Source organism: Doryrhamphus excisus, linkage group LG11 (genome assembly GCF_037039965.1).
Source record: "Doryrhamphus excisus strain RoL-2023G ecotype Guam linkage group LG11, RoL_Dexc_Guam_v1.1, whole genome shotgun sequence".
NCBI lineage: Eukaryota > Metazoa > Chordata > Actinopteri > Syngnathiformes > Syngnathidae > Doryrhamphus > Doryrhamphus excisus.
This window is the reverse complement of record NC_136367.1, coordinates 9767960-9782726: the sequence shown is the minus strand read 5'-3', so window position 1 is coordinate 9782726 and position 14767 is coordinate 9767960. Positions and strand designations below refer to the sequence as shown.

The 14767-nt window shown below is 42.7% G+C and overlaps 2 protein-coding genes across 2 annotated transcripts; both read left to right on the top strand.

Annotated features, from left to right (window-relative positions):
* Positions 1–1415: 1415 nt before the first annotated feature.
* Positions 1416–3572, top strand: LOC144901283 (putative transcription factor Ovo-like 1). Its single transcript, XM_078794725.1, has 5 exons — positions 1416–1512; positions 2188–2417; positions 2802–2969; positions 3140–3290; positions 3364–3572. Exons 1-5 carry the CDS (start codon positions 1416–1418, stop codon positions 3570–3572), a joined length of 855 nt encoding a protein of 284 aa, XP_078650851.1.
* A 794-nt stretch (positions 3573–4366) lies between these two features.
* On the top strand, positions 4367–9491 carry LOC144894389 (structure-specific endonuclease subunit MUS81-like). Its single transcript, XM_078794727.1, has 16 exons — positions 4367–4491; positions 4626–4770; positions 4851–4980; positions 5061–5146; positions 5273–5383; positions 5450–5530; positions 5616–5704; positions 5916–6101; positions 6718–6813; positions 6891–7018; positions 7100–7197; positions 7265–7480; positions 7566–7685; positions 7774–7877; positions 8620–8703; positions 8773–9491. The coding sequence occupies exons 2-16, from the start codon at positions 4630–4632 to the stop codon at positions 8837–8839; spliced, it is 1737 nt and encodes a 578-aa protein (XP_078650853.1). The 5' UTR covers positions 4367–4491; positions 4626–4629; the 3' UTR covers positions 8840–9491.
* Positions 9492–14767: the final 5276 nt, after the last annotated feature.

The following is a 14767-nucleotide window of genomic DNA, read 5'->3' as shown; positions in this document are numbered from 1 at the left end:
GTAATTGTGTGAATTTTATCTCAACGAGTTTATTAATTTTCTCATCTTGTTTACTCTATTTTCATTGCTTTCTTTGTATGTGTGTTTATTTTATCCTTTCACTTCTGCTCCTCTCGGGCTTCGGTAGTTGGCCCCAGCTCTGTTAGCTCTCCCTCTCTTTGCCTCACAACGTGGTTGGCATTGACGAGGGTAAGTTCAGTCAAAGAGCTGTAGAAATGTGAAATGTGTAAAATGTGTTGTTTAGTTTAGGATTTGGTCATCTGTGTTGTGTATATTGTTTTTATGTCGATGTATTTGTCATTTCAATTGGTTTTATGTTATTTCGATCGTTGGTTTTAGCTAGAGGGACTTCTTTTCATTTACATTTCTGGCGGGATTTGTGTTGCGCTAGGCCTGTCGTGGTTTTTGTCAAAATGTGTAATTTATGTCCCGTCTGTGTAGGGTGCAGAGGTGGAGGAAAAGGTTTATTTTCATTCTTTCATTCTTTCATCAGGTATGTGTTTTTAATTTTTGTAACCTTAACCTGTAATACTTTTTCGTGTTGGCCACTAGTCGGCAGTGTTTTGAAACTGTAAATATAAAATCTGTGTTTTGTTTACAAATAAAACAGGCACTCCCTCTCTTTGCGACACAACGTGGTTGGCATTGACGAGGGGTGCAGAGGTGGAGGAAAAGGAGGTTTATTTTCATTCTTTCATTCTTTCATCAGAAACCTGACAAGGGCCGTTACATAAGCATTAAAATAGAAAACTGTTTATATGGCGGTAAAGTAAGTTTGTAAATACTGCATAATTTAGTACATTTTAATAAATATTTGAGTTTAATTTGCAAAATATATCAGTAATATATATTATATCATATATATATCATATATATATCATTATATCATTATATCAGTATTTTTAGTTTTTATTACAGCTAAACAATGTTTTTTGCTCAGTGTTTTTCCATAGGGTTTATTTGTGTTTGATGTAGAATTAACAACAATTTTCTGCAAATATTACATGAATAAAACGTGAAATAACAAAATAACCACGTTGATTTAACAAAAAAATTTAGCAAGTTTGACAAGATTCAAGTGTATTCTTTCTGTAAATTGTAACAGTTTTAAACTGTAAAATTTACAGTTTACCCTGTAATCTATTGTAATTTTTACAGGATTATTCTGGCAACCACAGCTGCCAGTTTTTTTCCGTAAAAACTACGGAATTTTCTTTACAGTGTGTGCCACTGCTCGACCCACCTGTGTGCATGTGAGCGTCCGTGTGTGTTTTCGTGAGCGTTCGTCCCTCTCAGGCATGGACTAACGGATCCTTCCTCAGGTGGACTCCCGCTACTCGCACCCTTCGGCGGAGGGAGAAGCTCAGGTGAGCATTGAGGACGACCAGGCACCAGGCGCCAAGTTCCAGGCCAACATGCCCCGAGCCTTCCTCGTGAAAAAAAACGTTTCGCCGGGAAAGCGGAACTGGAGCGAACTCCCGGACGACGAACGAGGAGACGTCTACATCCCAGGTGAGTTCACGTACCTGCCGGAACATTCCTACTGGGGGCGGGGAGGTGGTCCCGATCTTTCAGTGTAACGGGGCCAAATAACGGGAAGGGCAGCGGGGCGTGAGGAGGCCAAATAGCTCCTGTTGCCTTCAAACATCTCCACTTTTTTCAACATTTCAAACTTAGCGTGGTCTTATTTCTCTTTTCTTGTGACCTTCGATCATCTCCGTTTGCCTTGTCGTTCTTGCCCCCTCCCCCCCACACACACAGACTGCATTAATGTAAGGGCATGCACCCCACCCCACCCCACCTCCCTGCAAGAGAACAATTGGCATTGTTGCCAAGAGACATCAGGATGTTGAAATGTCCAGCAGCACCCGTGCCCCGCACCCCCCCCCCCCCGCCTCAATGAATGCAGAATGGACCACATCGGAAATCAGTGACCTCATACCACCTGAAGAACCTAAACACACCAGTCACATGACCTGTTTGTGTGCATCTTCCTGTTTAACACAAGTGCTGCCCTGCATGGAGTACACACGCTCAGACGCACTGAGCTGGTGCTGCAGGCCTGTCTGGTCTAACTGGTCCAAACATGCTGTGTGTGTGTGTGTGTGTGTGTGTGCATGTGTGAGCATGTGGTGTACATGTAAAAATATAAACTAAAGCAGATGAAATCACCACCCACTCCCACAGTAACCATCTTCCCCTCGTCCATCCTGATGATGGAGGATGAAGCAAGTCCGGCTGAGGCAGCGCCGCTCTGCCTGACCAAGCAGTCTGCCCCCGAGTGCCTCTCGCATGCCGAGCTGCCATCCTGCACGGTGCTGGGCCGGCCACAGAGCCCGGCACCGATGGCGGATGAGAGTTCAGAGGTCAGCATCAGGTCACAAGCAAGCTCTTCGTTTGTCCGCTCCAAAATGAAAGTGAGGAACGTTCGACGAGGCTGTGTCTCACATGGAATACTTCCATCAGTACAGTGTACTGTGTCCCCCCCACACTTTTACATTGTACAATCATTCATAATTAATTTGTAATGTGTGGGCCTGCTTCAAAAGAGGCGGCAATTGAATTGTCTTTTTGTTTGCTAGTCCCTCCCCTTCCACTACGCAGTCAAGATGGCTATTGGTCAATGTCCATTACTGTGCACTCAGCATTTTGAGTGTTTTGAGTGCATTTTGATGTACTTGAAAGGAGAAACCCAAAAGACTAAGTAGAAGTATGGAAGTGCGTCAAGTGAGATCCAGCCTGTAATTGGTCAGCCGCAGAGTTGGTGCAGGAAGCCAAGCTTCTTTGTCTCTGTTTGTCAGGTAACGACTGGCGAATTGCCTCATGATCCTCTTCCTACATCGCCATCCCTGACAGTGCCGCATGCCACGCTGATGTCCATTGCCATGACGACAGCCCCCACTCCCATTAAATTCAGCTCCTTTGTGATCCGGGCGTCAAGCGGGCTGACGCCGCCGTTTGTTTGTCAGGTGAAGGAACATTAAAATCACTGCAAAGCTTTTAAACACAGACGGCTAGCTGACTTTCTTGATGGACTGAATGTTGCAATGCAAGATTTTGGCCACTAGGGTGGTGATATTTCAATAGCAGATTCTAGAACGTTGCAGTGTTCAATATGTGTTTGTCGTACTCTATGCAGATTTGCCAGAAGACATTCCAGTACCAGTGGATGTTAAACAGACACATGAAATGTCACGAGACCAAGCGTCACCTATGCAGCTTCTGCGGCAAAGGATTCAACGGCACCTTTGACCTGAAGAGACACGTGCGCACGCACACAGGTACGCGGCACTGACTCGCTCGTGGTCCGCCGCCATTTAGGCAGATGGCGCTGATGTTTCTATTTTTGTGCAAGAATGCGGGCGTACAAGTGCGAGCTGTGCGACAAGGCCTTCACGCAGCGCTGCTCGTTGGAGTCACACATGAAGAAGATCCACAGCGTCACGCTCAAGTACGCCTATAAGGAACGCCGCAACAAGCTGTACGTGTGCGAGGAGTGCGGCCACACGGCAGCCACGCAGGATGAGCTCTTACTGCACCTCCACTCGCTGCACCCTGACAGCACCTTTTGAAGGGGAAGGGAGGCCGGCAAGTTGGGAGCTCGGGAGCACCGGGAATGATGGGAGAACTGGAATCCACACCGGGTTCACCACAAGGGGCGGATAGTGACGACACAACAGGATAATCCGGCCAGTGAAAAAAGGGAAAACCTTACTGACTTGTACGTGGGATTGTGATGGGACTGCTAACCTGCTTTTCTTGCTTTTACTGCATGTGGGCCTTCACATCACACTGCAGTGATTTCTCTCATGTTTACATTCAAAGTTGTGCATGGGATCATGTGACATGGTAGTGACTGCACCCTCCTTTCAAGCTTCCCCCCAAAGAAGTGGCTTTGGCAGGGCGAGGTCGGATTCCTGGCCTCTGTCAGGTCTTGTCGGAGGAATCTAGCAAACACCTACTTACTAGCTGGAGGGGATGTGCAGGCTGACTGAGATGACAGCACAATAACGGTCTGGTAATTTGACTTAACACAAGCTAGATGATCACAGCTTCACAATCACACCTGTATGCCTAAGAAGAAACCCCTCTTCTCGGCAGATTGAGAGAAATATAGCTACCCACGGCTTATGACCATCGTTTTGGATGTGATCCTGCCCCAAGTTAGGTCCCGTGTAGAAAATGAATCAACATTAAAATATATTTTATTTCATGTGAATTTAGTAGTTTATTTTTTACTATTTAATATTGATGACGTAAACATCTGCTTACATTGCATTCATTTAGCTTATTTACTTTTTTAGCACTTTGATGGCTCCGTAGATGTTAGCCACACCTCCTACATGACGTCACAACACGGAAATGCAGTTTGTTGACCCTAGCATGGCATTTCTGCGGGAAATTCGAAAGTACAAAGTGAGGAACTGTTTTGTTTGTGTCACGACGACGGCAGAATTAACATCGAAGTTGTTTGTGGGTGAAACATTTCTAGTACGTTTGTGTTTTCTAAACGTTAGCAGGTTGGCTAAAGTTAGCAGGTTGGCTAAAGTTAGCATGTCTCTTGTTTGAAGTAGTCGCGGCGTACCTGACAAAATGATCACTTTATCATCCTTTGTCCTTTCCAGTGCGATGTCAGCCTCTGAACCAACCCAGCTGGGTCGAAAACGCGCCCTACCCGCCTGCCCGAACCCCCTGTTCCTTCAGTGGCTCACTGAGCTAAGGGACGAGTCCAAGGAGAAAGGCCTGAAGACCCAGTACACTTATCAGAAGGTAGCAACGCTAAAGTGATTTAAGTCCACGTTTAGAGTCCACGTTTTTGTTGAGGAAAAAAGTCCAACGTCTGTGTGTAGGCAATCAGCTCTCTGAATAAATACGCACTTCCGCTTCGGGATGCCAGAGAGGCCAAGATACTGCAAAACTTTGGAGATGGTATATGTAAAATCCTGGACTATAAACTGCAACAATACTACAAAGAACTCGGTGAGTACATTTTGATTTAGATTGGAATTTTGTAAAAGATGTGGTGATGCAAAGAGACAAAATACAAAATTCTTTCTCAGGTCAGGATAGTCCTATTTCTACCCCCCATGAAAGACCAGCGCCTCCTGGCAGCTCAGACAACAAGAGGCCAGATCACACCAAAAAGGTAACACATACAGATAATGTGTTGGATGCATATGAATTAGTATTTTAAATCTGTTTTGCTGGTGTGAATGATATTCACATGCTCGCTGATAAACTATTGGTTGTTTATGATTTGGATGTGTTGAAGAAAGATGCTAAGGATGACAAAGGAGGAAGGAAGAAGAAGAAGAGGGAGTATATGCCCCAGAAAAGATCCGGGGGTTATGCTGTCATGCTGACACTTTATAGACAGTCGCAGGTAAATAAGACATTCTCGCACTGAGGTGACATCAGCAAGGTTTCATTGACATTGGTGTCGTTGCAGATACCAGGCAGTAAAGGCTTCATGTTCAAGATAGAGCTGCAAGCCCAGGCGCAGCATCTTTGTGATAAATCCTTCACAGTGGTTAGTCCTGCTCTGCTTTTCCACATTGATTGTATTGATGGATTATTGGTTATATTAGGTGTGTTCCCCTTGTTTACTTTCATAGCCTGAGCTCGGCAGTAAGTACACGGCCTGGTCATCAGTGGCCATGCTGGTACAGAGGAACCTGGTGCTGAAGACCCACAGTCCTGCACGGTATGTTGATCCACCCCCGTACCAGGGATGTCATCTTTAACAGTTGCACAGGGTGCCCGGACGTACTGTATGTACTTTTTGTAGGCATGTTAAAATGTGACACTCATGTTCAGTAGTGAAGTGCAATCTGAAAAAAAATATTTTTGATTCTACATTTAATAAACGTGGATAAAGGTTAATCAATTATTGAATTAACGTCTTCTCTTGTCAGCTACTCTCTAACACAGGAAGGTCTGTCTTTGGCACAATGTATGGAATCAGCAGAACCAGATTCGAAAGCAGGTCCACATGTGCTGGGTGATGAGGAGGAAGATGATCCAGCAGTTGTTGACCTCACTGCTAGTGGAGATGATGATGATGATGATTGCCATGACGACAAAGAGAAGGATAAACTACAGTGAGCTACGGCTAAATGAGCCCAGACACTTCCAGACATACCAACATGTATACATTTTATTATTAGGCACACATTTTGACCCTTGAAGCCTTTCTGCTCTCCAAATAGACCTACACATTTTGTTACATTATGCTAGTTTCAGTTCTGACTCCGAAAAAGTACTCATGCTGCGGCGACGCAGACCTTAAAGGCTGTGATTGTACAGGCAATAAAAGCAGGGAAGTCCAAAGTGTGGCTCGTATTTACCGACCCTGAGCACATTGTAGAAATAACATTGTTGTATGCGACAACAACTTTGAAAACCTTCAACATGTATGTATGTTGATTGAGAAAAGAACTCGAACAATGCACTAAAATGTGCAATATCTAACAGTTTTTTATTCTACTGCTTTTAATCATTGGGTTTGATTATTTTGTAGTTTTGTTTTTCACCAGAAACCGGAAGGTTGGTGATTCGTACACCGCTTTCCTCCCAGTCACTGTTGCTGTGTACCTGACAGTCCACCCACCTTGCCTCCAGTGCTGCCCACATTAGTATAGAAATCTGTGTTATGGTCCCTGGGTTTTGTGACGCAAGTATTCCATTTGAGGCACGCCATAAATGATCTTCTTTCAGGCTGACTGAGCCCAGAAGCGAGGTGCTGAGCGAAGGACGACTCCTACCCGGATCCTATGACATTGTCCTCTGCGTGGACTTCATTGAGACGGCGGGGTGAGGCGTCGCCTGGACATTGATGTGCTCATCTGGCTGGTGTGCATGGTTCAGGATGTGTTGGTGTGTGTTCACAGCGGCAGCCATCATCGCAAACATGAGTTGGTCAAAGAACTCCAGAGGAATGGTGTCAAGTTTGATGTCAGGAAGCTCAATGTCGGTGACTTCATGTGGGTGGCCCAGGAGAAGGTTGCCCCCACGCCAGGTAGAACTTATGTTACGTTCCTGTTCTGTTTTTGTCTACGCTAGTATGTAAGAGCAAACATTCCCATGTCACCCTCTACAGCTGCGAGCAAAGAACTTGTCCTTGATTTTATCGTCGAGAGGAAGCGGATGGATGACCTGTGTGGCAGCATCATTGACGGACGCTTCAGGGAGCAGAAGGTAAGACCAGCTCCACCCCATTGATGGGTCCACCAAATGCTGTTTGGATTAGCATTGTCCCTGTCAGTTTCGCCTGAAGAGGTGTGGCCTGCGGAGGCCCATCTATCTGGTGGAGGAACAGGGGAAGGCGGCGTCACACCTGAGCCTTCCTGAAAAGACACTGCAGCAGGCCATCATCAACACACAGGTGGTGGACGGCTTCTTCGTCAAGAGAGTGCAGGACATGAGAGAGTCGGCGGCCTACCTCAGCATCATGACGCGGCATCTCACCAAATTATACCAGGTGACCCCAGCGTGCGCCTTGTTTTCTGACGACACCTCAATGGTCTTTGGGAGTCTTGTGTGAAGCCACCATGCCCCCCCCCCAGAACCGCACCTTGGTGTGCCGCTCCCGGGAGCTGGACGGTGACCCGGACCACAGCGACGACACCCCCTCCTGCTCACTCATGTCTTTGGCAGAGTTCAACTACGATGCCATCAAGAACAAGGTGAGCTGGGTGTTTTTGGCACGCTGCCGTGTGACAGAAAGTGATGTGTGTGTGTGTGTGTGCACGCGTCTGTGTCATCCTAATTCAGAGTCAGACGGTGGGAGAAGCCTTTGCCAGACAGCTGATGCAAGTGAGTGGCCTGTCTGGAGACAAAGCGGCTGCTATCCTGGAGCAGTACAGTACTCCACAAAGGTACTTTCCTTGGGAGTGTAATGTATTCGTAATGCACTATTCGATTCAAGTCTAGACAAGAAACAAAAACAATATATGTTAAAAACAGAATGATTTGATGCAGTGTAAAAATAATCTGATTCAATTCTATGGTTAATGTAGGTATTCATCTTAGATTATAAAATAAAGATGCCAATTATATGAAAGTGGCATTCTTACAGTATTTTCAAATGTGTAAAGGAGCACATCATATCCCCATGGATGCTGTAAAATGTATCTGTTTAGACAGACCAAAGACAGACATCTTTTTGTTTGATGGGATCAATATCTGACCTTCTATATCTGACATCTGTATTATACCTAGTGCCATGGAGAGGCCAGAGCCTTCCAAGTGACATATGTAAACGGACAAAGTGGATAATATGAAAACATTATCAGTGAACTGGACCACAAGCTTGAACTATTAATGCTGCACTTCGTCCAATTACGAACTTCATTGACTATAAATTAATCATTGGCACTGTTCTGTTGCATTTCTCTGCATCCTTGCACTTTCCTTTCCAACTACCTATATATTTATTTGGCAGAATTTTATGCGGGGAAAGTTGGCATTTTTATATGAAAAATGATTTTACTGTACCACAAAATGAACCTGTGACCTTAAAACAACGGTAACTGTGGTGATGGCGTACCGTTACACCTGTTTTACACTACCACTATGGAAAGATGAGCTGCTAATTAGAGGATCTTTTTTCCCCCTCAGTCTCCTGAAGGCATATGACAAATGCAAAAGCGAAGCAGAGAAAGAGAAGCTGCTGTCCACCATCCAATGTGGCAGGCTCAACAGGTTTTTCTTTTTCTTCCATTTGACTTTGTATTCACAGCCGGTAAAGCTGCAACGTGTCTTCTTTTCCAGGAATTTGGGTCCAGCTTTGAGTCGAACTCTGTACCAGCTGTACTGTAGCAAAGGAGTGCTGTCCTAGATTGCTCAAGATGAAGGATTCATGAAGATGTTAACTTACTGACTGTAGGATAGCAACTGTGATGATGCAAGGCGGAGTCATGTGACATAGTGCGATACCAAATAGTCAAACAAGAAGCCTGATGAAAGTACAACAATGAAGAACAATCAGGAACATGTCGACTCCTTTATAGCGTTTTGTCTGTTGCTCTGGTCCCTCATGACAAATTCACTTATTTACATACAGGAATAGAAAAAGAATTTCTCTGAACATGTAAGTGCAATTTTTTTCAGTGCACGGGGCCTCCAAGGTGGAACCATCATGGAAGCAGCGTGAATGATTGCAGAGAGCAAAAAGGACAACATGGTACCACCACTTTTCAGGTCCTCTTGTGAGGCTGTCTCTCCAATGGTCCCATCTGACAGTGAGGCAGCATTCATACGTGTTCACCTCCTCAGCTGTGTCCGCTCTAATGTTCGCTGAAGGTCAAAGGTCCTTCAAAAAAAGACTCCACCCTGTCCTGTGACTGCAAAGTCAACAGCCGCTCTTTGTTCATACAGAGTCCGAGTGAGGGTGCCCTAGCCCGGTACCCCCATTAGTCGGGCATGTCTATGCACAGTTTGGATGGGGCGACAAAGTATTTGCCAGGACTCTGTGTGATCACCACACCTGTCTTCTTATGGAACATGGGGGCAATTTTGGGGGGGCGGCTCAGGAACCGGGGGGTCCTCAGCAGCCTCAGGGTCATCACTGCGTTGGAGGCCGTAAGAGACATTGCCATATTCTCGCAGGAAGGGGAGGAGCTCCAGCAGAAAGTGGCAAAAGTCCTTGCAAATGCCAAACCACCCTACGAGACAGACAGCAGAAAAAAAATTATTTGACAATATCACGATTTGTCTTAAGTCATTTGGAAGTGTGGGGTGTACTCACAGTGGTTTCCCCCCTTCTGTCCGAAAGTGGTGACCATGAGTGTGAGCAGCGAGAGCCACAGTGGCACGAAGACACACACGTAGCTCAAACTGTTGGGTTTGTCCAGCTTGTGCACCAGTAGGATCTGAGAGAGAATGCTACGTCAACGCCAGAAAAATAGTTAAGCTGCTATACCAACCCCTTCAAAAGTCACCTCAAAGGTGAGGAGCGGAACCACGATGGTCATCCAGCTGATGGCCATGGTGATGTGAGTCCGCCGCTGCTCAGCGATGATGTCGATGGAGCGGAGGAAAAGGACCAACCAGATAATGTAGTAGAGGACGACGAGACACAGGAAGGACATGAGGATCCAAAGTGGGACACACACCACCTGCGCACGAACAAACACACCTGTGACTCTACACAATCCTTGTACGCACCCGTACATCAGGTCATCTCGATGATACCATCCAACTTCAGAGCGATGAAGATGAACTGAAGAATGTTCACTGAGCAAAACACTTCCAACTGAGGAGGAGCGAAGAAAGTCCTTGTTATTCCTTTATCCTGTGTGGACTTTTTAGATCATTGTGCATCGTGGTGATGTGGCTTACTTCCAGGGAGCGGTCATGTCGAAACCCCCAGACACAGGCAGCCACAGAGACAGGCGAAACGAAGAATAGAGGCATGAAGATGAGGAGCCAGAAGTTTCCGTTTCCCCTTGCCACCTGGTCACACACCAACACCTCAAACATGAGCAAGCCCCCCCACTCGCATTATTGTGCAGATTCACCTGGTCCTCAGATGTTGGTCCTCACTGTTGTCTATTCATTGATGAAGCACTTGTGGGCCATGACAAGTAGAGTGGAGCTTTGATATCACACTCGGTTCTAATGAGGATGATGCTTACAGTTTCAGACGCGTTGTTACACCCGCAAACGTAATAAACCACAAACATTTAATTTAATTTAATTTAATTTAATTTAATTTAATTTAATTTAATTTAATTTAATTTAATTTAATTTAATTTAATTTAATTTAATTTAATTTAATTTAATTTAATTTAATTCATGTGCCGAATTAAAAAAATAAATAAATGTATTAAATAAAAATAAAAATAAAAATAAAAATAAAAATAAAAATAAAAATAAAAATAAAAATAAAAATAAAAATAAAAATAAAAATAAAAATAAAAATAATTTAATTTAAATGTTTAAATATAATAGAACCCCTAGCGGAAAAAAAGACAAAATATGCACTATTTTCCAAAAATATGGTGAAAAGTTAACATTTTGTTTTTACCATTTAAAAAAATCCATAAAAATCTCATGTCACTACACACTTTTGTTATATTTTTTTGTTTTTTTAAAGTGGGGAAAAAACATATTAGTCTTATTAACATTATAGAAGTTCTGACTTTATTCAATGGAATAAATGGGAAAACACAAGATATGCAATATTCAAGAAAAAGTTGATCACTAACAATCACTGACTGTTACATTTGTTCACTTCCTGCTTTCCTAATATAGTTTAAGTTTTTTAAATTAAATTAAATTAAATTAAATTTACTGAATTAAAAATTAAAAAAATTAAAAATTAAATTGATTAAAATTAAAATAAAGACCCCTTTACAGGCATAAAGAATAATTCAAGTATAAGCAACGCTAGAGAAACAATACATAAAAATGTTTCTTACCTGCATGTCCCATCGGGTAATGAATCCCTTTTTCTCAATGTCACACACCTGGAAGAATTCATGGGTTTTCTCCAAGATAGTGTCCTCCCTTTTCCTCCAGGCACTCTCACATTTAATATCCTCTTCGCTGTTCCCATGCCTGCTCTGCGGCGTACCGACCTCAGCGTTGTTGAGGGTGCATGGGCCAGTTACGGCCGCCATGGTATTGCGAACGTCCGAGCCGTCCTTCACATGAGCGAGGTGTGCCGGAGACAGATCTGAAAAGAAGTTGCGCCGCCGGCTGGGGAGCATCAGAGGCTTTCAGCAATGCCACGTATCATCGCTTAGCAACCACCCGTTTAATTGGTTGTTTAGTTCACACTTCCCCTGCAAAAACATCATTGTTTACAAACTAATTTTCTTTTATGAATTCCTTTCCTGATTTTTTGAGGCATCCAGAAAAGAAAAGTTGAGTGTTACAATTCGTCCTGTGTCATGCTAACAGTAGGCGAAAGGCAAAAGTGATAACAAAGTGGCGTGGGAACATAGTAACACGTTATCATCTGATAGAGAGATCTAAAAATACTGAAGCAGCAAACTTTGCGACAGGCAACACTCTCATTCTCAAAACTTTTAAATATATATATATATATATATAATAACTAATAATAATAATATTTTTGTATTTATTATAATAATAATAAATAATATATTCTCAGCATGAGCAATGTTCCCTGGAGTGAAGGTCCAGAAAAAATATTTTTTATTATTATTAAAATATATATACATATATTTATTTTTTAATAAAAAAAAAATATATATATATATATTTTTTTTATTTGGACCTTCACAATAATAATAATAAATAATATATTCTCAGCATGAGCAATGTTCCCTGGAGTGAAGGTCCGAATAAAAAAAAAAAAATATATATATATATATATATTTTTTAATAAGTATACAGTGAAGAAAATAAGTATTTGAACACCCTGCTATTTTGCTATTTCTCCCACTTAGAAATCATGGAGGGGTCTGAAATTTTCATCGTAGGTGCATGTCCACTGTGAGAGAGATAAACTAAAAAGAAAAATCCAGAAATCACAATGCATGATTTTTTAACAATTTATTTGTGTGATACAGCTGCAAATAAGTATTTGAACACCTGAGAAAATGAATGTTAATATTTGGTACAGTAGCCTTTGTTTGCTATTACAGAGGTCAAACGTTTCCTGTAGTTTTTCACCAGGTTTGCACACACTGCAGGAGGGATCTTGGCCCACTCCTCCACACAGATCTTCTCTAGATCAGTCAGGTTTCTGGGCTGTCGCTGAGAAACACGGAGTTTGAGCTCCCTCCAAAGATTTTCGATTGGGTTCAGGTCTGGAGACTGGCTGGGCCATGCTAGAACCTTGATATGCTTCTTACGGAGCCACTCCTTGGTTTTCCTGGCTGTGTGCTTCGGGTCGTTGTCGTGTTGGAAGACCCAGCCACGACCCATCTTCAATGCTCTGACAGAGGGAAGGAGGTTGTTCCCCAAAATCTCACAATACACGGCCCCAGTCATCCTCTCTTTAATGCAGTGCACTCGTCCTGTCCCATGTGCAGAAAAACACCCCCAAAGCATGATGCTACCACCCCCATGCTTCACAGTAGGGATGGTGTTCTTCGGATTGTACTCTTCATTCTTCTTCCTCCAAACACGCTTATTGGAATTATGACCAAAAAGTTCTATTTTGGTCTCATCTGACCATAAAACTTTCTCCCATGACTCCTCTGTATCATCCAAATGGTCATATGCAAACTTAAGACGGGCCTTGACATGTGCTGGTTTAAGCAGGGGAACCTTTCGTGCCATGCATGATTTCACATCATGACGTCTTAGTGTATTACCTACAGTAACCTTGGAAACGGTGGTCCCAGCTCTTTTCAGGTCATTGACCAAGTCCTGTCGTGTAGTTCTGGGCTGATTCCTCACCTTTCTTAGAATCATTGAGACCCCACGAGGTGATATCTTGCATGGGGCTCCACTCCGATTGAGATTGACCGTCATGTTTAGCTTCTTCCATTTTCTAATGATAGCTCCAACAGTGGACCTTTTTTCACCAAGCTGCTTGGTAATTGCTCCGTAGCCCTTTCCAGCCTTGTGGAGGTGTACAATTTTGTCTCTGGTGTCTTTGGACAGCTCTTTGGTCTTCGCCATGTTACAAGTTAAAGTCTTACTGATTGTATGGGGTGGACAGGTGTCTTTATGCAGCTAACGACCTCAAACAGGTGCATCTGATTCAGGATGATACATGGAGTGCAGGTGGACTTCTAATGGGCAGACTAACAGGTCTTTCAGGGTCAGAATTCTAGATGATACACAGGTGTTCAAATACTTATTTGCAGCTGTATCACACAAATAAATTGTTAAAAAATCATGCATTGTGATTTCTGGATTTTTCTTTTTAGTTTATCTCTCTCACAGTGGACATGCACCTACGATGAAAATTTCAGACCCCTCCATGATTTCTAAGTGGGAGAAATAGCAAAATAGCAGGGTGTTCAAATACTTATTTTCTTCACTGTATATATATATATTTGTAATAATACATATAAATATATTATTTATTATTATTATTATTATAAATAAAATATATATACATTTTACAAATAAATATAAAATATAAAAAATATATATAAATATGTAACATAACTCTGCCTCATTAAATCATATGTGACATCACAACAAAATGACACATTGTGTCATAATCATGCTTCGATATTATGAAACCTTTTGCAAGCACGAGCGTCCACAACGAAAAGCTCAGTGGTTTGCGTGTCGAAGAGGAAACAGGAAGAGGAACTGCATGTATGTTGTCTCTTCAATACAACATGTTGTCTCATCTCTCACAGTGTGTACTTTACTGACTGGAGGAAAACCTGCTCTTTGCACAGTCACTGTGATACTGAGCTAACACCTTTAGCACACTTTAACATCAAATAGTAATTCATTCAACAGAAAGTGATTATTAAACTTTTATTTTGACATAGGGCTCCAAGAACCATGAATCAGGTGTATTTAATAATAATAATATTACTTATTTCAATGTTTCCGGTGCCCAAAATAGCACAAAATGTAACACAAATGTACTAGCAAACAAAACAACAACAACATAGTACTTATTCTGTCCTCACGATGGTGGGACGTCTACCAAGGCTAGACAGATAGCAAACAACCAAAGATCTCTTGTAACAAGTTGTAAAACTGTAATACACAAATAAAACAGTGTATCAGCAATGTGTACAGGCTTCATCAAAAATGAAAGAAAATGCAAAGTGAAAGTATAAAAAACTCAAAAGGAAAACGTTTAGCCTAGCTAACA